Source organism: Phocoena phocoena, chromosome 5 (assembly GCF_963924675.1).
Source record: "Phocoena phocoena chromosome 5, mPhoPho1.1, whole genome shotgun sequence".
Classification (NCBI taxonomy): Eukaryota; Metazoa; Chordata; class Mammalia; order Artiodactyla; family Phocoenidae; genus Phocoena; species Phocoena phocoena.
This window is the reverse complement of record NC_089223.1, coordinates 7,898,925-7,922,520: the sequence shown is the minus strand read 5'-3', so window position 1 is coordinate 7,922,520 and position 23,596 is coordinate 7,898,925. Positions and strand designations below refer to the sequence as shown.

At 42.5% G+C, this 23,596-nt stretch overlaps 1 protein-coding gene across 3 annotated transcripts in view; it reads right to left on the bottom strand.

Annotated features, from left to right (window-relative positions):
• The window catches only part of HERC3 (HECT and RLD domain containing E3 ubiquitin protein ligase 3), a 123,431-nt gene that overhangs the window by 76,606 nt on the left and 23,229 nt on the right, over window positions 1–23,596 (bottom strand). For all 3 annotated transcript variants that reach the window (XM_065878102.1, XM_065878104.1, XM_065878105.1), the window contains exons 2-9: window positions 17,583–17,742; window positions 13,524–13,600; window positions 12,472–12,693; window positions 11,431–11,522; window positions 9,041–9,171; window positions 8,302–8,462; window positions 5,824–5,900; window positions 2,093–2,217 (exon numbers count right to left, since the gene is read on the bottom strand). In XM_065878102.1, the coding sequence (XP_065734174.1) occupies window positions 2,093–2,217; window positions 5,824–5,900; window positions 8,302–8,462; window positions 9,041–9,171; window positions 11,431–11,522; window positions 12,472–12,693; window positions 13,524–13,600; window positions 17,583–17,742 (1,045 nt within the window). The remainder of the gene's footprint in view (window positions 1–2,092; window positions 2,218–5,823; window positions 5,901–8,301; window positions 8,463–9,040; window positions 9,172–11,430; window positions 11,523–12,471; window positions 12,694–13,523; window positions 13,601–17,582; window positions 17,743–23,596) is intronic.

Here is a 23,596-nt window from a genome sequence, read left to right as displayed (position 1 = left end):
GGGTTAGTCCTCTTTTCCAGGGTTTCATTAATAGCCGCTTTTTCTTACCCAGGTGAAGCCTTGGAAAATGTACGCTGCTTTAGAGAAACACTGTGTCATGGCTCAAAATGGACGAGAGCTTAAGTTTTCCTTAAGTCATGTTAAAATAAAATAAAAAGACAGTATCAAAGCTACCAAAAGAAAACTCTTGGGCCTAACAATAATGATCTTGAATGTTCTTTTCCCACCAATCATCTAAGACACTCCCCACCTCACCTCCAAAATTGAACACAAAATAAAACCAAAAAAAGAGAAGCTGAGCTGTTATTTACCAAACACAGAAAGTATCTTTGCGAATTAATAACCATACAAGTACTTCCTTCTACTTTGTTACCCATCTGAGAAAGAAACTAAAAATAAGTGAAATAAGTGTTTGTTCCTATTACCTAGATTACATAGTGTCTGAGGAAACCGCTAGTTTCTGAGGACTCAGGGTGAAACTGCAGTCAGGAACCCCAGACTCTCTTATTTAATATAAGGAAAAGGGAAGGAATAAAACAAATATATGGCTGAGGAGGGGATCACAGCAACTTCTATTAATCAGAGAATCCGGGTCAGGAAAGATCTTTAGAGACCATTTCTTGCATCCTGTCCTTCTGTAAATAAGAAAACTAAGAATTAGGGCTTCCCTGGTGGCACAGCGGTTGAGAATCTGCCTGCCAGTGCAGGGGACACGGGTTCGAGCCCTGGTCTGGGAGGATCCCACATGCCGCGGAGCCACAGCTACTGAGCCTGCGCGTCCGGAGCCTGTGCTCCGCGACAAGAGAGGCCGCGATAGTGAGAGGCCCGCACACTGTGATGAAGAGTGGCCCCGCATGCCTCAACTAGAGAAAGCCCTCTCACAGAAACGAAGACCCAACACAGCAAAAATAAATAAATTAATAAAAACTCCTACCCCCAACATCTTAAAAAAAAAAAAGAAAACTAAGAATTAGTGAGGTGTCAAGGTCCCAGCCAAGGAGGTCTCAGTCCCCCCACCCCTCCCACGGTGAGTCTAGGCCCCCAGCCCCTTCCCTGCCACCTTCCAGCCTCAGCGTCCCAGCAGAACCGCCCAAAGTTAGAGGGATTAGGAGGACTGCCATAGAGGTGCTCTAGGGCATTCCCAATGATCCTCCACTCAAAAAGCTGCCACCTGGGGCTTCCCTGGTGGCGCAGTGGTTGAGAGTCCGCCTGCCGATGCAGGGGACACGGGTTCGTGCCCCGGTCTGGAAGGATCCCACGTGCCGCGGAGCGGCTGGGCCCGTGAGCCACGGCCGCTGAGCCTGCGCATCCGGAGCCTGTGCTCCACAACGGGAGGGGCCACGGCAGTGAGAGACCCGCGTACCACAAAAAAAAAAAAGCTGCCACCTGGTGTGCCCAAACTTTAGGACCCTGGGCATTTGCTCCACTACGATCTCTATCATAAAGCAAGATGCTTTATACACATTTCTGGGAACCGTCACCACCTAATATTCAGCCTGATTCATTCATTCCCAAGAATTAGACTCTGCAGAAAAATGGAAATGCTGAGGAAAGCCAATAAAATGTGTAAAAATGTAAAATAAATAAATAAATAAATTCTCTTTCAAGAATGAAATAAACTTGCTGAAAGGCCTCAGTCCTTTAACTGTACTTTTTTCTCCACCAGACACCGAATTACTATCTCAACTGATCATTCTGAATGTGAAAATGCGAAATGACTCAGATTAGGTAAAATAAGCTGTCTTCGATTTGGGATGCGCTTTGGAATATGCATATGAAGAAAGTCTTGGAGTTAAACAGTAACACTGAGCTTTCTTAGCAGAAAGGCCAGCTCAGGCCTTCATCGGTCAGGACTGAGATCCAAACAAGGGAGGCTGAGGAACACGTTCTGTGAGAAAACGGGGGAACAACCTATTACGTTATCCGGGTCTAAGGGCACCGAATCCTGAGTAAACATGTGCCCAAAAACTGATTCCCTGAAATGTAAAACTCCATTTATATTCCCAACCTCAAGCCGGAAGTAGGGAAAAAATCACTAAGCTAGGAAGTTCCAACACACTCTGAAACAACATGAAAACATGCGACCACATACTTGATTGTATTTGCATTGTTGTGTTCTGAGAGTTTTTGTCTCCAGACTGCTATGGTTTCATCATTGATTAAACTGGTGTAATGTGCTTGGTTCATCATCCTGAAGTCGACGGCAGGAGAAGAATTCTGAAGGATTAAATATAACAATAAAAAAGAGAAACCATGTAACAGCATGGATCTTTCCTCATCTCCCTCTCCCCGTATATTCCCCGCTTTGTGTTGCACTTACATACAGGAGCTGGGGTGCACTGCCAGATCCTCCCACCCTTCAGAACGGAGGCGCTCACTCCCCCAGCTGCCGAGAGTGTACACTCCTGAGGGCTCCCAGCTGTGCTGCCCTGGGCTAGAGCTTCGGTCCTTTCCCACCCAGCAGCAGGTGGGGGCGTGGTACCAGGACCCAGTCCCCTTGCCTCCGGCAGGATTTAAACCTGTAAGATTCCTCTGGGAAACAGACTCTGAGCCTGAGATTTATGTGCAGGGGCGGGGGTGGCTTTAGAACCACATTTCCTTAGGGATGGAGGAGGCAGGATTGGGCCGAAGGAGACGTTGAACTACGGCTCGGTGTAACAGAGGCCTCAGCCAGTCCCACGGGGAGCTCTGAAGTTGGGATGGCCCTTTAGCACACTCCCCAGAGAAACCAAACCACCAATATGACTTCTTCAGGCTTCTTTCCCGCTCTGCTTTGACTCACCATAACATCAAGGCTTACACATTACTAATCATTTGCCATAGCTGTTGACCAAACTCCAACAAAATGTATTATAAAAAGTCAGAGTTCAGTTACAATCTGTATCGCAAATCATCCTTGAAAACTTAATGCCTCTTAATGCCTTGCTCAGAGGATAGAGCTATAAATTTATAAGAAAGGTAACAAAAAGGACATGTCAGTAATGGTCTTGACGCAGTGGTTGAGAGTCCGCCTGCCGATTCAGGGGACGCGGGTTCGTGCCCCGGTCCGGGAGGATCCCACATACCGCGGAGCGGCTGGGCCGGTGAGCCATGGCCGCTGAGCCTGCGCGTCCGGAGCCTGTGCTCCGCAGCGGGAGAGGCCGCAACAGTGAGAGGCCCGCGTACCGCAAAAAAAAAAAAATGGCCTTGAAAATCCCAAATGCCGCCCAGCACTGTACTTGCACGTCCTTTCTTCAGTGAGATTAAAAAATAATAATAATATAAGCACTTCTATTTCCTAAAATGGCTCTTTTTCACCTTAGTTTTCCCTCAATCCTGTTCTTTATCTAGAACTAAGAAGAAGTTGAGAGTGCTTTATGCCTCCTGTACTTGTCACTAAAAAGGAGGAAAAAAGTAATATTAAAGCATTAACCAGATGATCCCTTTTTCTCCTTTGCACCTGCACATAAAAACACAACTTTCTGAGTAAATTTTCTTGGTTATCTTCTCAGAGTTATGAGTTTTGATATCATCATTAGGGGAAAGGAGAAGGGCATGTAACAAATCAGAGACGCTCGTCAAAGTTTATGATCATCTGTTCTTGATAATTATTTTACGAAAATGACCACCGACATCTACTGAGAGAACAAAAGCCATCCTGGATTACATAGAGAAAACCTATAAGACAGAGCAGACACTTGAGAACACACAAACAAGACTGCCTCTCCACCATGGTCTCGCAACCCACTGTCATTATGTAAATTTTAATTACTTCCCCCAGTCAAAGGGGTAGCTGAACACAGACACTAACACATACTTACAATAAAATATAAACACAGAACTATTCTGTCAGTCTTCATTGCACGTCCAGTAAACCACAGATGCCGTGGATGCAGTGCAACCTCAGAATCACACAAAGACTCAAGAAAAAGCGTCGATTTTCCACACCTTCGAATTACATACAGCCCCAAAAGAAAAAATTGGTCTAGGTCGGTGTTTCCCAACTGTGGCTGCACTATGGATCACCAGAGCTTTCAAAAATCCCGACAGCCAAGTCACACTCTAGACCAGTTAAATCAGAATCTCTAGAGACATCAGCATCTTTTTAAGACTCCTAGGTCTTAGTCAATAATTATGTAATATCTTTATATGGTGACAGATGGTAACTAGACTTTTTGTGGCGACCGTTTTGAAATTATAGAAATATCAAATCACTATGCTGTGTACCAGGAACTAAAATAGTGTTGTAGGTTAATTATACTTCAAAATCAAGCAAACAAACAATACTTTTCTAAGTCATATTCTATTTTTAGTTTCTTTTGTCTTTGTTATCTTACATTTTTAATGCATACAACTCTTGCAGCTGTTTAAAATTTAACCTGGAAAATCTAATTTCTCCAACAATATGCTACTTTCACTTCCTTCTCATCAACGTTTTGTTCTCCAGTCCCAACAGTGTTAATTACAGTAAATTTAAAAGCCAAGTACGAATATCAGATACCATATTTACAAAAGAAATGAAACAAAGTTTTATGTTGAATTTCACAGGAAAATTGAAGTTGGTTAATCAAGCCAGTTTCATAGGGAAATGAATACTTCAAACTCTACTACTTGTGGACACAAAGTTATCCTGCAGAGATTCAGGGCTTTTCATATTTCGCTCTATTAGCATCTTAAAGGAACAAAGAATAGTCTCAGCTGTTCTCAAGGTTTCTCTGTGAAGCACTGAAGCTGGTCCTAAGATAGGTCTAAAGCAACAGTTCCAAATCACCCCAGATGGCTGCACTCAACAGAACTTTCTCCAGGATCCTGACCTGGAAAAGAGCTAATTGTCAGTTTCAGCTGTCCAACCTGCAGCCTCAGACTCCACCACAACCTTTAATACCAAAGTCATAGAATGATACTGACTAGAAGGCAAGAACATCGCGTACTGAAAGATGGCGAAGTATCAGAGAGAGGCAGAGAGTTTCCAGCAGCGACAAGGCCCCTTGTGTCCACAGACCCTCATTTTCTTTTTAACCTATTCTGATTCCTTTGTCATCACCAAGGGCCCTACCCTGCTCCTCCAGCGTAAGATAAGGATCCATGCACTACAGACCGCTGGTCCTCCCTAAGTGCTTGTCGAATAAAAGCAAGATGGACAGGGGAGGAGAGGGGCAGGGAGGGAGAGAGGAGAGGAAGCCTGAGAGCAGGGCAGGGGTTGGAAAGCAGGAAACAAATCTGTGCTGATTTCAGACTGACATTTCTCATCCAGAGAGGGGGGTGAATTAAAACCCTGTCACAGATACCTGGCCCACGTTCTCCACAACCTTCAGTCCTGAAAGAATGTCATTCTTCCTGACTTACCCACCACAGTGATGCAGGAGACAACCTGAGGGAAATTTTAGCGTGGTGCTACGAGCAGATGATAAATAACAAAGGAGAGCTGAATACCGTGGCATCTCTTATACTTCGCGTAGGCTCGATCACATCAACCAACCCAGAGAGCTCTCAAACACCCAGCATTTGTGGCTACTTACAGGGAAGCAAAGAATGGAAAGTCAAATAATCCCAAAGTAAGTATGAACTCTCTAAGGTCTCCCTTAAATCTCTTTTGGGACAAATCCAGATATAAATAAATAATGTTCAATTATAAATCAGAACTCTGTGATTAAAATACCAAGAAAATGATTGGCACCTCTAGGAAGCAAAAGGGAGATGACCTCAAGGTTTAGTTGGCTTACTTTAATATAATAAAATGGGTAGAAACAAAGAGTAACGTTGCTCTCATGTAATTATTTATTAAAATAAATATTGGTTCGCCATTATTCCACCCCCAAAGTAATAGTCAAAAGAAAGGTTTACCTCATATTTGGAGCAAAGTACAAAAGTCTGGTCTCCTCCAGAGAAGATCTGCTTGACAATACGGTATTTAAAGCGATCTATCAAGAAAATTTTCAAGAGCACAGTTTTCAACAATTAACGTTTTTCCTTGATCCCCTTTTCTAATACTCCAAAATGTGCTTCAGAACGGTTTCCTATCCATTTAATTCTGCCCAAGAAGTAAGAAACCTCCTCCCCCAGCTCTCTTCCCAGGACTGTTTCTACTTCAGTTAAAACTAAACATGTAAGACTGTATCTTCCACTCTAACCCTCCCTGCCTCCCTCCCACTGCCAGCTTGTCCTGACCTCATTTCTGTTTTTCGTTCTAAGTCTGTCATGCCACTGCCCTGAAGTTTAAAAGAGTCACTACCATAAACCATAACGTCTGCTAAGAAATCATTCGGCCCCTGAGGGTGGCGGTCTGCAGCTCCTCCGGAGGACCTCCACATCCTACCCCAGCTCTGCCTCCCATCGTACTGCACCCGTGCTGACACACCCCTACCACCACCTTGCTTTCATTTCTAGTGCACCACACTACCTCCTACCTCCACGCCTCTTCCTCTACCTCCCCCAGTGCACACCGTATTCTCCATGAATGGCGCCTCCTAGAGCATAACTGGAAAGGTGCCCCTGGAATGTGCAATTCCACGGTACTCACCACTGCCCACCCACTCACAATCCTCTACCTGGCTAACTCCAAATCATCCTTTAAGACACAGCTCAGACTTCCTCTAACCGGAATACTCCTTGATGCCTTCCTCTGTGCTCCCACATTACCATGAAGGTTCCTAAAACCACAGCATTTACATAACAAATTGAAATTTACCTACTTTGGCAAACATCCAAGCACAGATTTATGATCACATAAGTTTTGCGGTAAACTTCAAAAACCTTGTGGTTTCAAATTAACCTATAAAATGTTTGAGTTTTTTACATTGGTATATTTCTTAAATATACGCATTCCTAACGTGTACAATGCCTTAGAGAAGAAGAAATTTACAAATGATTCAGAAGAGGACACCAAGCCATTCTTTCACTTTGGGTAACATCACCTAAACAAAATCTTGTTTAGTTTACATTTTAAGTTCCACTACATTTTTAGATGCTCATATGTTCCTTCCATAAATATTTATTCAGTGAGAAGTTTGTGCCAGGCCCTGTGCTATATGCCAGGTTTATAAAGAGGAAAAGACTCCATCCCTATACTTAAGTTTCTTATAATCCAGCAGGGAACTTACGATTGTTACTGTTAAAATAAAATTCTGATCAAGCCAGAAGTGTGTCATTTTATAGCCTTCAAAATCAAAATTAATTAATTATTAAATCACACTTCTTTCTAATGGCTCTCCAGCTGCATTTAAGCTTCTGGATTTATTATTTCAAGTCACTCTTACTGAGTGACTGCCTTATTTTGATTTCTAATGAAATGGAACTATTTTGAAACGAAATGGAACAAAATTCCGCTATTTTTTAAGAGAAGGAAAAAATGGCATGAAAAGAAATCATGTCATGTTTTGACCAAAATAGCAATCATAAAGGAAAGGTAACACAGTACAAGTGTTAAGAGCACAGGCTTTAAGACACAGGTATAGAGAACGAACTAGTGGTTCGTTCGAACTAGGGCGGGCAATATAGGATTGGGGCACGGGAGGTACAAACTACCGGGTATAAGATAGGCTACAAGGATGTGTTGTACAGCACCAGGAATATAGCCAATATTTTGTAATACCTGTAAATGGAGTGTAATCTTTAAAAACTGTATAACATTTTTAAAAATTAAAAAAAAGAACACAGGGCTCCCCTGGTGGTGCAGTGGTTGGGAGTCCGCCTGGCGATGCAGGGGACACGGGTTCGTGCCCCGGTCCGGGAAGATCCCACATGCTGCAGAGCGGCTGGGCCCGTGAGCCACGGCCACTGAGCCTGCACGTCCAGAGCCTGTGCTCCGCAACGGGAGAGGCAACAACAGTGAGAGCCCCGCGTACCACAAAAAAAAAAAAAAAAAAAAGAACACAGCCTTCAGAATGAGGCAGACCTGGTTTTAAATCCTGTTCCCCGAATCTGTATCATCTTGGGCAAGTTACTTAACCTCCTTAAGACTCAGTTTCCTCATCTCCAACATGGGGATAATGACCACTAGGTTCTTAAGGTTGTCTTCAGGGCTCAGCATGGTTACAGAACTTGGTTAAGCACTCAATTATCAGCAACAATAATAAAATGTATACGCCACCATCAAGGTCGTTAGGGCCAAAATGACATGTTTTGCTTTATTCTCTAGGATCTCAACTAATGAGCCTCATGCATAGTGAATACTCAAATACTTGCTGATTGACGTTCAAAGAAAATACCTCACATTCATTCCTTCCAAAAGTCCTCAAGGTAAAAAATAAATACGTGTTCTATAAATAATTGTTTTTAGCATTTAAAAGACCATTAAATTCTAATAAAAAAAATCACTCTTACCAGCTCTGGCTGAAAGCTGGCCGCTATGGGCGGCCCAGCAACCTTTCACAGGAGACGGGCACTTGACATTACAAGTGTGTCCAGTTCCTAACTGACCTCTTTCTCCACAACCAAATGCATAGATGAGTCCAGAAGAAGGCACAAAGGCTAGGGTGTGTTGTCTGGGGGAAAAGAATGTAAATTAACGCATCAGCATCCCTTCTGATACGGGTTAATACACACTCTGACTTTTTACTTCCACGTGTGAGCACTGCACATCCTAGGGCTGCCCCTTGTGTTCTCATGTGCCTGTTTTTTCGCAGCGCTGGCTCTTCGTAACACCATCTTTCCCTGATAATCTAGGTCATCGGGATGATGGCAAGACTTCTCGGAAAGAGCTGAAGGCCTGCTGCATCTGGGATGAGTGGGAAGAGGCGGCGGGGGGTGGGGGGAACCAGCAAAATTTCCAAGACATTCTTTGAGGCTCTCTCACTTTCCTTTCTTCACGTCTCCCACACATCGTGCTATTCTTTACCCCAAAGAAGCCTACTGGCCCCAGGGGGCTCTGCTTCTCTAAAACCCTTCCTCGCCACACCCTGTTCAGATCGGACTCTCTCCAAACTCTCACCGTAGGTGTGCGTGCGGTTAAGGTTTCTTAAAAGGACGGTGGCTGGGTCTAACCACATATTCTCCATCACTGCAAAGACATGATCCATTTCTGGGTCTTAATATCTATGAGGAAGCTCTTAGGACCACTCACCTGCCACAGGCAATCTGAGTGACTTCACTGCCCATCAGCTCCAGAACTCTTCTTGGATTAACCTCGTCATTCATGGAATCATGTCCAAGTTGCCCACAGGAACCAGCACCAAAGGTAAACACACCTCCGCTCTAACAAGGAGCAAATATCACGTGACTGCACTGTGTCTCTGAGTTTGCGTACACTCCTTTAGCCTCTGTACACAAAATTCATATCACGACGGTCTGTATAAGAATGCTACGCTTGATACTTAGCCAATCACTTCTTTGGAATGTTGATTAAATGGAAAAATAATTTTAAAAGAACTTAAGACTACACCTTTATGGAATAAAGACAGTACTGCTCAAGGGAATGCGTGCCATCTATAAATTCTGAAAGTTGTTTAAAAGTACAACGATGTGTTAATAAGAAGGAAAACAAAAGAAGAAAAAGGTGAAATGAGATGATTTTGCACAATCATTTATATGTAAAAAATTAAATGCTCCACAGATTCCTTGGAAAGTAAGATCTTTTTAGCAGCTGTACTTGAACAAATGCTAAGGCATTTTATTAAAGTGAATCTATGATAGTATTTGTTCGACATGAAAACACCTTTTCATTCTCTCTAGATATAACTGTTTTAGAAGCAAAAAAAAAAGGTAGATAATTTTAAAACATTAATCACATTGTTCTTTTATACATATATTTAAATGGCTTGTTTTAAAAGAACACAGAATATTGCTATATATATTTGAAAGTTATATATACCTTGAACTACTTTTTAACACCAAAAATATATATATATATTTTTTATTGGAGTATAGTTGCTTTACAATATTGTGTTTGTTTATACTGTACAGCAAAGTCAATCAGCTATACGTATACATATATCACCTCTTTTTTGGATTTGCTTCTCATTTAGGTCACCACAGAGCACTGGGTAGAGTTCCCTGTGCTACACAGTAGGTTCTCATTAGTTATCTATTTTACCCATAGTATCAATACTGCGTATTTGTCAATCCCAATCTCCCAATTCATCCCACCCCCGTCTTCCCCCTTGGTATCCATACGTTTGTTCTCTATGTCTGTGTCTCTGTTTCTGCTTTGAAAACACCAAAATATTAACAGTGATTCTTTTTCAGTTAGAATCCTTCTTTATTTAAGAAGGATTAATCCTTCTTAATCCTTCTTTATTTATGAACAGGAACTACTTCCATAATAGAAAAAAATCACTTTAAGAACAAATTTATGCCAAAGAAATGCCAAAAGGGTCAGGCCAGCTTAGCATTTTCTCTCTCACAGTGGCATTCTAGAATCTTTTCTGAAAGGGCGTATTTTTCCCTGATATCAGTCTCAGGAGGTTGAAGGACATACCCTAAACACCACTAGCTTCCCTTAATAATAACTGATTTGAATGTATTATCCTCATATTTTTATTTTTAAAATTTATTTATTATTTATTTATTTATGGCTGTGTTGAATCTTTGTCGCGGTGCACAGGCTTCTCATTGCGGTGGCTTCTCTTATTGCAGAGCACGGGCTCTAGGCGCGCAGGGCTTCAGTAGTTGTGGCGCGCGGGCTTAGCGGCATGCGGGATCTTCCCGGACAGGGCTTGAACCCGTGTCCCCTGCATTGGCAGGCGGCGTCTTAACCACTGAGCCACCAAGGAAATCCCTCACATTTTTAGAAATTCTTAAACCTCACTGTGGCTCAACTTGAAGAAAAAGATACTTTTGTGTTGGACTTGCCTGGTGGCACAGTGGTTAAGAATCCGCCAGCCAGGGCAGGGAACACGGGTTCGAGCCCTGGTCCGGGAAGATCCCACGAGCTGCGGAGCAACTAAGCCCATGCGCCACAACTACGGAGCCTGTGCGCCTAGAGCCCATGCTCCGCAACAAAGAGTAGCCCCGCAATGAGAAGCCCGCACGCCACAACGAAGAGTAGCCCCCGCTCACTGCAACTAAAAGAAAGCCTGCGTGCAGCAACAAAGACCCAACACAGCCAAAAATAAAATAAATAAATAAATTTATTAAAAAAAAAAAAAAACTTTTGTGCCACTTTAATAAAGGTCTTCAGGGAAGTATGGCTGAATTAATGTCTAACTCCCGTTACTGGGGAGCTTTCATAGGGATACTGGTCATATGCATTTAGCCTGGGAGCAGGTGTCAGCTGGAATGGGGCAAGGGTCCGTTTTCTTGAGCGCCTGGAGGCTGACCACCACTGCAGGGAGGGAAGAGCGAGAATGCAGATGGTTGCTGAGAAGGGAGACAACACTGGACTATTTTTAGACACCATTAACTGCTCTCTCTAAAAGGCCCTATCCAACCAACCAAACCGTGATAAATAAGCATTCATGTCATACCCAGCACCAAAGCGCCGCGGAACAAACTGGAATACTCCAAGTCCCTTACTTTAGTGAGAACTGCTGTATGCTCTTCTCCGCAACTGATATAGACGACTTTTTGTGTTCGCAGGAGCTTCACGTGGCAAGGAGACTCTCGATCTAGAACGAGAGAAATAGCAGTGTCACTACCATTTGCCTCTGAGACGTACACAGCTGTCTTAGCCTGAATTTTGGGTCCCCCTGGACTCCTGACTCTCATGTTCCGCTTCCTGCCTGAACCTCCACTTGCACGTCTGACAGACACCTCATTTTTAACGTATTTAAAACTTAACTCATGGGTTCCCTACACTCCCCAGTTCTTCCCACCGCTCCGCCCCACTCCCCATACACAGCTTTCCTCATTTTATAAATGTGACTTCACCCTTCCAGCTTCTCCTCTTTCTTTCAAACTACACATCCAACAATGAGCAAAACCAACTGGCCCACCTTCAAATATATTCAAGTCCATCTTTATTCCCACTACTTCCAAACTGGTCTTCCAGCTTCCCCCGTGGACCCACTCTAGGCAAAGTTAAACTGGATCACTCCTCTCCTCAACACCTCGGGGTCTTCCCTGATTTCAGCGAGAGAAGCCAAACTCCTTAGCCTGCCCTTCAGGCCTTACATAATGGGGCCCCCCTAGCTCTCTGAGCTCCCGTCTTCCGGTCACCCCAGCCCTGAGCACACCACAGATCCTCCTGCACCAGAACTTTTGCTTGCACACCCTGTTCCCTCTGACTGGAACAGTCTCCGCCCAGCGTATCTACACATCTCCTCTCAGACTTGACTTCCTACAGGGCTCTGCTCAAACATCTCATCCGAGAGGCGCTCCCCGGCCACCTTATATGAAATAGGAACCTTTCCTCTCAAAGCCTGTGACATACGGTAGACTTACTGGTGTGTGGTTTGCATCTGCCCACTAGCAGACAATCTTCGCTAAGCCAAGGGTATTCTCTGTGCTGGTCCCTGCTACACCCCGTGCCTGACACGGGGCCAGCACATACAAGCTCCTCAGGAAGCACATACTAAACAAATGAGGTTAAGAGGGCCACGTGAAGACTTCACCTACCTTTCTCGTCACTGAGCCCGAGCTGCCCCGCGTTATTCATCCCCCAGCCAAATACGGCTCCCGAGAGAGACAGGGCAAAGCTGTGGGCGCCTCCTGCAGTCACCTGCGCCAGCGGGATCCCCTCCAGGGACCTCACCCTCTGCGGGCTGGCTTGGGAGGGGAACTCCTTCCCCAGACCCAGCTGCCCATGGCTGTTCTTCCCCCACGTGAAGAACTGGCCATCTGAAATAAGAAGAGGATAACTGGTATTACCAGAAATGATACAAGTGCCATCCACAAAAATAACCTTGTTAGAACACCAGGGTTGCCCGGTAGGCTCGTTTGTTAGTGCCCTCCGGCCGCAACACACACACACACCCAAGAGCAAGGGAGCAGACACACTTCATGCTGCAACCAAACCTCCCACTTGTCATGACAACAGAGACGAGCTGAGCCTTATCACCCTTCCAAGGTTATTAACATTTATGCAAAGAAAAAAGTAAATGTGTAAGTCAATTCAGTTCTGAATAGGCAATTACCAGGCTTTGATCCACTAAGCAAGGTGAACGAGTTCTGACCACACCAGGACCATGAGAGACCCAGGACTTCACGGGGTCCAGCTATGACCCGGACGGCACCACAGAGAATCAAGCAGGACCTGTTAGTGCCGACTTCCCCTCAAATTTATCCTAACAAAATACAGCATTATTTGCTGGCTTAGGTTTTTCTAACTCCATCTTCTTCACTTATTTGGGAGCTTCATGGTGGAATGTAACGTCACAGTGAGCTATAGCTAAGAAAAACCAATGTTCCGCTCAAGAACACGACTGACGTACTGTTTCCTCTTCACCTTCCCCCGAGAGACAGTGGGAGCAGCAATGATGACCACCTCCTTCATCATCCAAACCCTGAGAAAAGTATGAGCTACACAAAGGCTGTCTGCGAATTGCTGCTGTCCAACAGGAATGCACAGACCCTGACTAGTTAAAGGTATCCAGTTAGATAACATCACACAAAAATGCAAAGAGAAATGGTTCTCAAATTAACAGAACATCAGCAGAGATGTACGTTACCAGCTGCAAGAGCCAAGCAGTGCCAGTTGCCACAGGAAACTTGCAATATTGTCTGCTGGTTCAGCTTCTGTATTAACCTAAAACAGAAAAGACTTTCCTCTTAAGAAGGGCATTCACGAACAATGACTGGAAATATTCCCAACTAAACAAAACAGTTGTAATAAGTAACATCTTTCACAAAAGACTTTTTAAAATCAAACATATAATCTTACATGATATAATTCTATGAAGTCTTTCACTAACCTCCTGCCTCTTAGGTAGCTACTGTTTTTAAAAAAAAAAAAAACAAACTGCACCTAAACCCATTACCATAGCCCACTGTTAATTCCCACCTTGTCATCTCCAATTCAGGGACAAAAGGAGTAAACTACAGAAGAAAGATCCCTAAGAACATGGCTAGTATCTAAATGGCTTTCAAATGAGGGCAATGCCATGATTCAGCGATCCCACTTCTGGGTATATATCCAAAAGAACTGAAAGCCGGGGTACCAAAGAGATATTTGTATACCCACATTGATAGCAGCATTATTCAAAATGGCCAAAAGGTGGCAGCAACCCAAGTGTCCATCAACAGATGACTAGAAAAATAAATGAGGTATACACATTTGGAATATGTATACAACAGAATATTCATCAGCCTTTAAGAACAAAAACTCTGACACATGCTACAACATGGATGAAACTTGGACATTATGCTAAGTGAAATAAGCCAGTAACAAAAAGACAAATACTCCATAATTCCACTTACGTGAGATATCTAGACTAGTCAAATTCATACAAATCAAAGTCTAACAGTGCCTGCCAGTGGCTGGGAAGAGGAGAAATGGGGAGTTGTCATTTAACGAGTACAGAGTTAAATTTCTGCAAGAGAAAAAAGTTCTGGAGATTGGTCACACAGCAACGTGGATATACTTAACACTACTGAACTGTACACTCTAAAATGGATGAGATGGTAAATTTTACATTATGTGTATTTTACCATAATTTAAAAAAATTAAGAAGGGCAATGCCTCCAAAACTCTGATTGCCTAGGATGATAAAGAGGAAGATCATATGATAACTTTTTTTTTTTTTTTTTTGCGGTATGCGGGCCTCTCACTGTTGTGGCCTCTCCCGTTGCGGAGCACAGGCTCCGGACGCGCAGGCTCAGCGGCCATGGCTCACGGGCCCAGCCGCTCCGCGGCATGTGGGATCCTCCCAGACCGGGGCACGAACCCGTGCCCCCTGCATCGGCAGGCGGACTCTCAACCACTGCGCCACCAGGGAAGCCCCATATGATAACTTGTAAATCCCGCTGCTCTGCTTGCTCGTGTCGAAGACAGAGCTAAGAACAGTACCATTCACAGGGCTGTGGTGAGAATTAAAGGAAAAAAGTCATGCTTGGTACTGCCCAACAGAGGCGGGCAGCCTGAGAATATCTGCTGCTTCCTATTTTAGTAATTCACAAGTTGCCACTTTCCTCTTCATTAAGTGTATGCCACGGGAACAAAGGAGTCAGACGGGCACACTTTCGGGAAGGGGCATTTTAGAAGACAGACATCTAATAGGCGAGGAGGGGGTTATTTAGAGTGATAGGTAGATGTTGCTTTTGTTAATGGTTTATTTTCTCAGATCTAAAAAAATTTATAAAATAGAGTTCACATATGCATTTAGTACCAAACAGAACCCAACTATTTTTTATTGTAGATTCACATGCAGTTGTAAGAAATAATACAGAGATCCCTTGTACACTTTGTCCAGTTTCCCCCAGTGATGACATTTTGCAAAACTACAGTATAGTATCATAACAAAGATACTGACATTAACATAACCTACCAATCTCATTTATGTTTGGGTTGGCCAAAAAGTTCATTCAGGTTTTCCCATAGGATGTTACAGGAAAACCCAAACGAACTTTTTGGCCAGGCCAATATTTCCCCAGTTTTATTTGTACTCATTTCTGAGTTTGTAGTATTTGTGTCACCCGTGTAGGCTCATGTATCCAGCACCATACTCAGTGGTTCCGACACCACAAGGATTCCTTTTGTTGTACTTTTATAACCACTCCTCCCCTCCCCCATTCGTAACCCCCGGCAACCACTAATCTACCCTCCATTTCCACAATTTTGTCATTTTGAGAATGTTATATAAATGGAACCATACAGTAGGTAGGCAGCCTTTTGGGATTGGCTTCTTTTTCACTCAGAATAATTCCCTCGACATTTGTCCAAATTGCTGCATGTATCAATAGCTTGTAGAACCCCACTATTTTTTTAAATTGGAAAATGTAATACTGCCTTGGGGCCCAGTGTCTCAGAAACGTATGCGGCAACAGCCCTTTTTCCTGGCCAGCTTCCACTCAAATTCCCCACACTCCTCCCTCTATGGGTCACCATTACCCTCAATACAACCTCCACAATCACAGTTACAGAGAGGACGCAGGTCAAAAGGACAAGACAAACAATAAGAAATTATACCCTTGAGGTGGAGAAAGCGGGATACACATGCACAAGCATATACTGTGTTTTACCTACTCGTCTTACTGCATCCTCCCAATAACTTTGTAAAGGTACCCAATACTACGTAACTCCATTCTTAAGTTAGGAAATCGAGGCCTAGGTAAGTTCAACAATTTGCCCAAGGTCATTCACCTAATAAGTAATAGAGCCAGTACTGGAATCTGAGTCCGTATGACCTCGAATCTATGTTACTTTCCACAATACTAAGGTATGAATTAATGAATTTAATTAAGTTATAATATGAAATTATATACAAACTAAACCCTCAGAAGTCATCCATAATTTAGACATGACTAATAAAAATAATAACAAACTGCTACTCTAACACAGATTACTCCATTTTTAGAAATGAAATGCCACTAAACAGCTTTTCTTGAGTCTTTGGACATCAACGAATGAAATACTTCTGTCATTAATGTTATAAATCTTTTCCTTAATATTACAATTTCTTAAAATATAACATCCCCCTTTTTTAAATTTCTACTCTCCCTCTTCCCCCCAAATTAATTTTTGGAAGTAATGAACCCAAGACATTACCTGTTCTAAACCAGGAAATGGAATCAAATCATTCTTACCTCCCCGTTCCTCTTTTCCCTGAAACAGCTTTTGATTAAAGAGACAAAAATCTAAGAAGGGCAAAAAAGGAAGAGGAAGAAGAATGTATTGTCCTTTAAAAGGGACAATAATTGGGCAGGGGAGGAGAAGCATTTAATAAACACCCTTGTACTGAGCAATGCATGTGCTGGAGCACGCTTCGCAATGGTGATGCTAAAATGCATGATCCAGGTCTCCTGGCCTCAAGATTGTACTAAAAATAGTTATTAAATTAAAAATTGCAAAGAATGTGACAAGTACTGCAATACAAGGAATGTTGTACATTTGCAGTATAAAGGAGCAGGAATTATATGAAGGAAATAAACCAGTGGTCTCATTAAGAACCCTCAACAAACAGAGACGCCCCCCCCCAAAACGTCCACCTGAAAGTAACTTCAATATTTTAGACATTTACTTAGTGGTGAAGCATCTGTTACGTATCTAGCCAAATCATCTAAGATTCAGAATTAAGTAAATACTTAAGGGACTAAAAACCATTGTATTAGTACTTTTGTGTTAAACAACTTATGTATATTTGGTATTTTAGCTGTTGGTAATGCTTAAGGTAATCTGGCCTGTTATTAGAGAATCAGGTCAGCCTTGTGATTCTATTTTAAAGTGACTCATTGAATAATTGTTTTAGGTTTGCAATTTTAAGTTAAAGGTTTGTAAGTCCAGCAATATGAAAAGGTGTTTTTTTATTCAAACATTATTGAGTTCCAAACACTCTGCCAGCAACTAGGCTACTGGAATAAATAAAGTGCAGTTCCTGAACAACTCACATTTTTTAACTGGAGACAGACACTTCTATAAATAATTACAATTTTTGTGACAAGTGTTATAACAGTCTAAGGCATGACAGTGACACAAAGGAGACAGCGATCAAAAGAAGAAAGCAGAACCCAAACCAAGGAATCTAACAAAGAAACTAGCAGGAAATAATATTTACAGCAACTGACATTCTTACCTGGGTACTGCCACAGAGTCCTCGGTAGTCATGAGTCCTAGTTGACCATCGCTCCCTGCACCCCAAGAAAACAGCTGGCCCCGGTCACTGAGGGCCAGACTGTGGGACTCGCCACACGCCACGTGGACAATATGCTGATCTGCCAAAGCTCCAATTTGCTCTGAAGGGGAAAAAAAAGGAGGAAAATGTAAAGCCCAGAAGCAGGAATTACACAGAATTAGCTTCCTAGACAGTTATGTTTTTCAGAGAGAACCACTACATCTGTATATTTATAAAGATTTTATATGTTTCTAAAAGGTATCCATTGAAACCCAGCTATACTGGCTAGCACACGTGCCTGGAGCGACACACACACCAGATGTTACCCCCTGTGCCCTGCTGCTTCTCCCCAGAAAGATGCCTGAAGGCTTAGTATTTGGACATGTGGAACCAGCGAGGCCCCAATGTGAGTGGGAGTGAGGCATGTTACTAAAAGCAGTGGGATTGAGTGAAATTTTGCCTGGGAACAATGAGACCTCCCCCATCCAGAAAAACACCTTTCTCCCCTTAGTTCCAGAACACAATCTCTCTATATATACCTATCCAGCCAGAAGATAGAAGGACTTCTCTGAGAAAACTGGCCCAAAAGAAAAGACCCATAGCTACTGACGTTTGTGGGTCCCCCAATGAAATGTCCAGCTTCCTGCTAGTTAACAAGACTTGCCTACACACAGCTCCACTCACGTTTCAGTACCTCACTCTTAAATATAAAAGACTGGCCAAGGATCAACATATACATGAGGAGATTTTAACATAAAAGTTAAAGAGCAAAGGTAACAGAAGAAAATGAACTCTGCAGAAAAAAAGGTCATGCAGGGAACAGAAAAAAAAATTAAGTCATTAGAAAAATAAAAGAAGACAAGAAACATTCCAACATTCAAAAAATAAAGTTATCTTGGAAAATGGAAACATGCAGCATAAATTTAAAGGAAAAACCTTCAAAAGCAGGACGGGAAGTAAGAACTGAAATTTTCTAAGAAACAGAAAAGGCAAGAAAAGAAAGAAATGAGGGGATTATTCCAAGAGGCCCAACAACGGAAAAATAAGAACTTTAAAAAGAGAATGGAGGGCTTCCCTGGTGGCGCAGTGGTTAAGAATCCACCTGCCAATGCAGGTGACATGGGTTCGAGCGCTGGTCCGGGAAGATCCCACATGCCACGGAGCAACTAAGCCCGTGCGCCACAACTACTGAGCCTGCACTCTAGAGCCCGCGAGCCACAACTACTGAGCCCGTGCACCTAGAGCCCGTGCTCTGCAACAAGAGAAGCCACCGCAATGAGAAGCCCGCGCACCGCAAGAGTAGCCCCCGCTCACCGCAACTAGAGAAAGCCTGTGCACAGCAATGAAGACCCAACGCAGCCAAAAAGAAATAAATTAAATAAATAAATTTTTAAAAATAGAGAGAATGGAAAAAACACAAAGTAGAAAATTTCAAAGAAGAAAGACATGAAGATTGCTCATAACTGAAGGACATGAGTTTCACAGTGAAAGGACCTATTAAAACTTCAGAATGAAGACTGATAAAAACCTACTTTAGAGCACTTCCGCTTGAAATTTCAGAACACCGAAAAAAGATTCTAAAAGTTTCTAGAAAGGAAAACAGCTTATATACAATAGAACAGGGATCAAAAGGGCATATTTCTCAGAAGCAATACTGAAAACTAGAAAGACAATAAAGCAATGCCTTCAATTCTGAAGGAAAATGACTTCCAACCGAGAATTCCGTATCTAGTCAACCATGAATCAAATGAGAGGAAAGGGGAAAAGAACAATTTTCAGGGACGTAAGCCTGTCAAAATATTTTATCTCCCATGCTGCCTTTCTCAGTTAGTTACCTAACATCATGGCTCCAAAACAAAGGAAGATTCAGGTTCCAGGAAACAAGAATCTTACATATTAAAAGGTGAAGAATATTCCCAAGACAGCTATGTAGCAGCCTATGAAGAAAAGTTGGAGGGATGTCTCCAAAGTGAAAAATGGCATACAATCTGATGAGTTTATAGTATTATGAGTTTTACCCTTCTGTCAGAGAACAGAGATTACTACACAAATGAAAAAAATGAAATAACTCCAGGAAACACAATGTTTTACAGGAAATAAGAGCGATCGTGGTACATAAAGTCATAATAACCAAATAAATACAATTTACATAGTTAAAAACTTAATTGACTTAAAAAATCAACTATTTAGGAAAAGATAAGCGTCTAGGGGTGAGAAAGAAGAAAGGGCGGTTGGAGAATATAAAAGCATGCTAATCTTCCCCAGTGGGAAGCCTCTAGGTTATGTCCAATATTGGAAAAAAATCAAGAAATAGCATTAGAAGCGTGTCATTTAGAAATATAAAGGTAGATACGAAACCAAAAGAGCTTCAAGAACTGAAAGCGATGGCCTCTGCAAGTGAGACAAGGATGGGCACAGGAGAGGTAGGGAGTTGCTATTGGACCTGAACAGAGTTGGTATAAACGTTACTTTAAAACAAAAATTTTTTTTTAAGCAGCGGAAAACATGTTCACGTCAGAGAAATCTCCTGAACGACCTGTAACTCCCGCCACTCTTTTGCGCATCTCCTTTACCCTCTACTCACCACTAGGCCCTAACTCCCGGCTTAGCCTTGCCCCACACTAAGAACAGTCCCGTCTTTACTTTGGAAAAACTGAGAAACGCTTACCAAAATAGCTCAGGTGAATCAGATTTTTACTCCTCTAACCAAATCTCCAGCGTACCATAGTTCTAGGACTTGGACAGCTTTTATGTTCCCCTGGGCCTGAGACCTGCCCCCCAATTCCTGACCTCCTATGTCCACCATTAGCCTTTGCTGTCTGGATGTGAGTGCACCACCTCACGTGACACTACTAAGTTTCTCCCCGGTCTGACAGGACATTCTGGTCTGCCACCGATTTCCTTACCTCGGTATCTGTCAATAGCATCCCTCTTGATCTTTTTTTTACCACGGCTGAGCAGTGTCAAAAGGCCACGTCTAGGGCTTCCCTGGTGGCACAGTGGTTGAGAGTCCGCCTGCCGATGCAGGGGACACGGGTTCGTGCCCCGGTCCGGGAAGATCCCACATGCCGCGGAGCGGCTGGGCCCGTGAGCCATGGCCGCTGAGCCTGCGCGTCCGGAGCCTGTGCTCCGCAACGGGAAGAGGCCATAACAGTGAGAGGCCCGCGTACCGCAAAAAAAAAAAAAAAGGCCACGTCTAGATTCCAATTACCATTTCCTCCGTCTGGTCAAGCCCTAGGCAAACCAATCCCTGTCCCATCACGTATCAGCCACCAAAACAGACATGGAACTCCCACTATGATCACAACACGACTTGCAGCCCCAAAGGCAGAGGTACTGTTCAGTAATGCAAAGATTTGTGGAGAATTAAACCCATAGTTGTATCGAGTCCAATTTATTTTATGTCTCCTAGCCAGAAAACCGAGCTCATCTGATTCCTACTAGTGGTCTGTTACAGTGAAACTTTAATCCCTCTTCTAGAATCTACTCCCTAGGGTCGATTGGGAATGCATCATTCACACCTCTCACTGAATACAGCCCTGCCCCAGTTGGGAACATTCAGGCTGCAGTGCACATTTGCACGTGTATTCTCTTCTGATTCATTCTGTCAAGACTGTACACTATATTTTGCAGATCATGGCAGAACCTCAACCCACGCATTAAAATAATTAAACACGCTAAGGAAATATTTGGCACTTTAGACGACGAAAGCATATTTTATCTCTGACCCTCTCATAGAAACACCTTAAGGTCTTTAGAAGTCTTTAAGGTTATCATCTCTGAACAAGCCTAGGTAACAGAGCAGGAATGCTGCTTATAGCGAGTCAGCAGTTCAACTGCATGTGTGTTATCAGGGTGACTGCTACTTGGCTTTTGAGCCCCGTGATAATTTTTTAATGTATTTTCAAGTTAACAGTAAGCTGGGCAGTAAACCATCATAGGGTGGTAACAGAGAAGGATGATATGAGCCTGGAGGGTAGATGGATGCTGCTGATATGAACTTAATCCTTGCAACGATCCTGTGAGGTGACGGCTCTCTAATAAGCCCCAGCTGAGAAAAAGTGTGTAGTTTGGCCAACGTTCACAACGAATGAGTGGTGGAGCTAGGACTGCAGCCCGGGTCTTTCTGACTTACACCCACAAGTCTGTATCATCTTCCCTCGTGGAAAAGGACTAGGCGGATTTTAAATCAGTAACAGTAACTACGAAGTGAATAGTCTAGTTGTGGATAATGGGAAATAGACTCTTTCCTCTTGCTGTCTGTTCTGATGAGAAATATATCCAATAGTTTGCAGTTAACAGCATGAGCAGTTGGGTGGAAAGTACACAGCATATACAAAATCAGTGATCAATATTTGGTAGTAAATTTTTCATAAAGCTAAAATCAAATTAAGTGTCAGCAGTTAATATGACAAAAGGGATTAGACTTTCATCATTTAGATGTCTCCTTTTTTAACTAAACATACATTTTTATTCTTATACTTTTTATCTACATTTTAAAAATTATTTATAAAAATATACACATACACGGATACATGTGCACACATTTAAAAGAAAAAGTCAAAGGGCATATAAGTATCACAGAAACATGAAAATTTAGAAGTGAGTCAGGACAAACCTTAGGTAATCCAGCTTAGTTTCCCTCATTTCTTTAACATCTTTGATAGAATATAACCCAAGTTCCCTGCAAATCCCCAAAAAGAGAATTTCCTAGTGCCCAACTTTCCTCTGGGGCCCCTGGCTTCCCACAACTTGGCCAGACTCTCCATCATTTTCTTTGCTTCTGTGTCTGAAAGGTCCTATTCCCAAGCCATATTCCAACTACTTTCTTATTTTCATCTAACCATTTGGGGGGATCTGGACTATGCCTAACAGGATCACAACTCACTTTAAAGTGACCACCCCTCCCATAAGAGAGTTACTTCCGGGACGTCCCTGGTGGTCTAGTGGTTAAGACTCCGCACTCCCAATGCAGGGGACTCAGATTCAATCCCTGGTCAGGGAACTAGACCCTGCATGCCGCAACTAAGACGTGGCACCGCCACGTAAATAAATAAATATATTTTTTTAATCTAATTAACAAAAAGAGAGAGTTACTTCCATGAAAAGAATTCTACCTCATTCCTGAGCCAAAGCACTCAAATCAGTGTCAGCTTTTTAAAACTTTTTTTAAATTATCATATAGTAAAACTGACCGTTTTTCGTGTACAATTTTATGAATTTAAGCACATATAACCAGTGACACAATCAAGATACAGAACAGTTCCATCAACCCAAAAGAGTCCCTTGTGTCACACTCTCTCCTCATCCCTAACTCCTGGGGACTACTGGTATGCTTTCTATCACTACGGTTTTATATTTTCAATACTGTCACATAATGGAGTCATATAGTACCTAACCTTTTAAAACTGGATTCTTTCACTCAATATAACGCCTCTGAGATTCATCCAGGTTGTCATATGTATCAATAGTTTGTTCCTTTTTATTAGTGAGTAGTATTCTATTGTATTATGGATGCACCACAAAGCACCATTTCCAGTTTTAAACAATTATAAATAGCGATGCAATAAACATTCTTGTACAGGTTATTGTGTGAGAATAAGTTTTCATTTCTCTGGAGTAAATACCCAGGACTGGGTAGTTAACCTTCCTACATACAGTTGGGTTATTTTAAAAATCTAATACGATAACCTCTGCATTGATTGTTTTGTTTGGACTACTTATATTTAATATAATTATTGATATGTTTGGATTCGTGATCTACCTTTTTATTATTTGCTGTTTCTTCCCTGTTTTTCATCACTCTTTTTCCTCATTCCTGCCTTCTTCTGCATTAAACATTTTCTACTTTTCCATTTTAATGTACTGTAGTTTTTACTATATCTCCTTGTATAGTTACTTGAGTACTCTAGAGATTACAATATATTTAGCTGTTCAAAATCTAATTAAATCAATAATTTACCATTTCAAGTGGA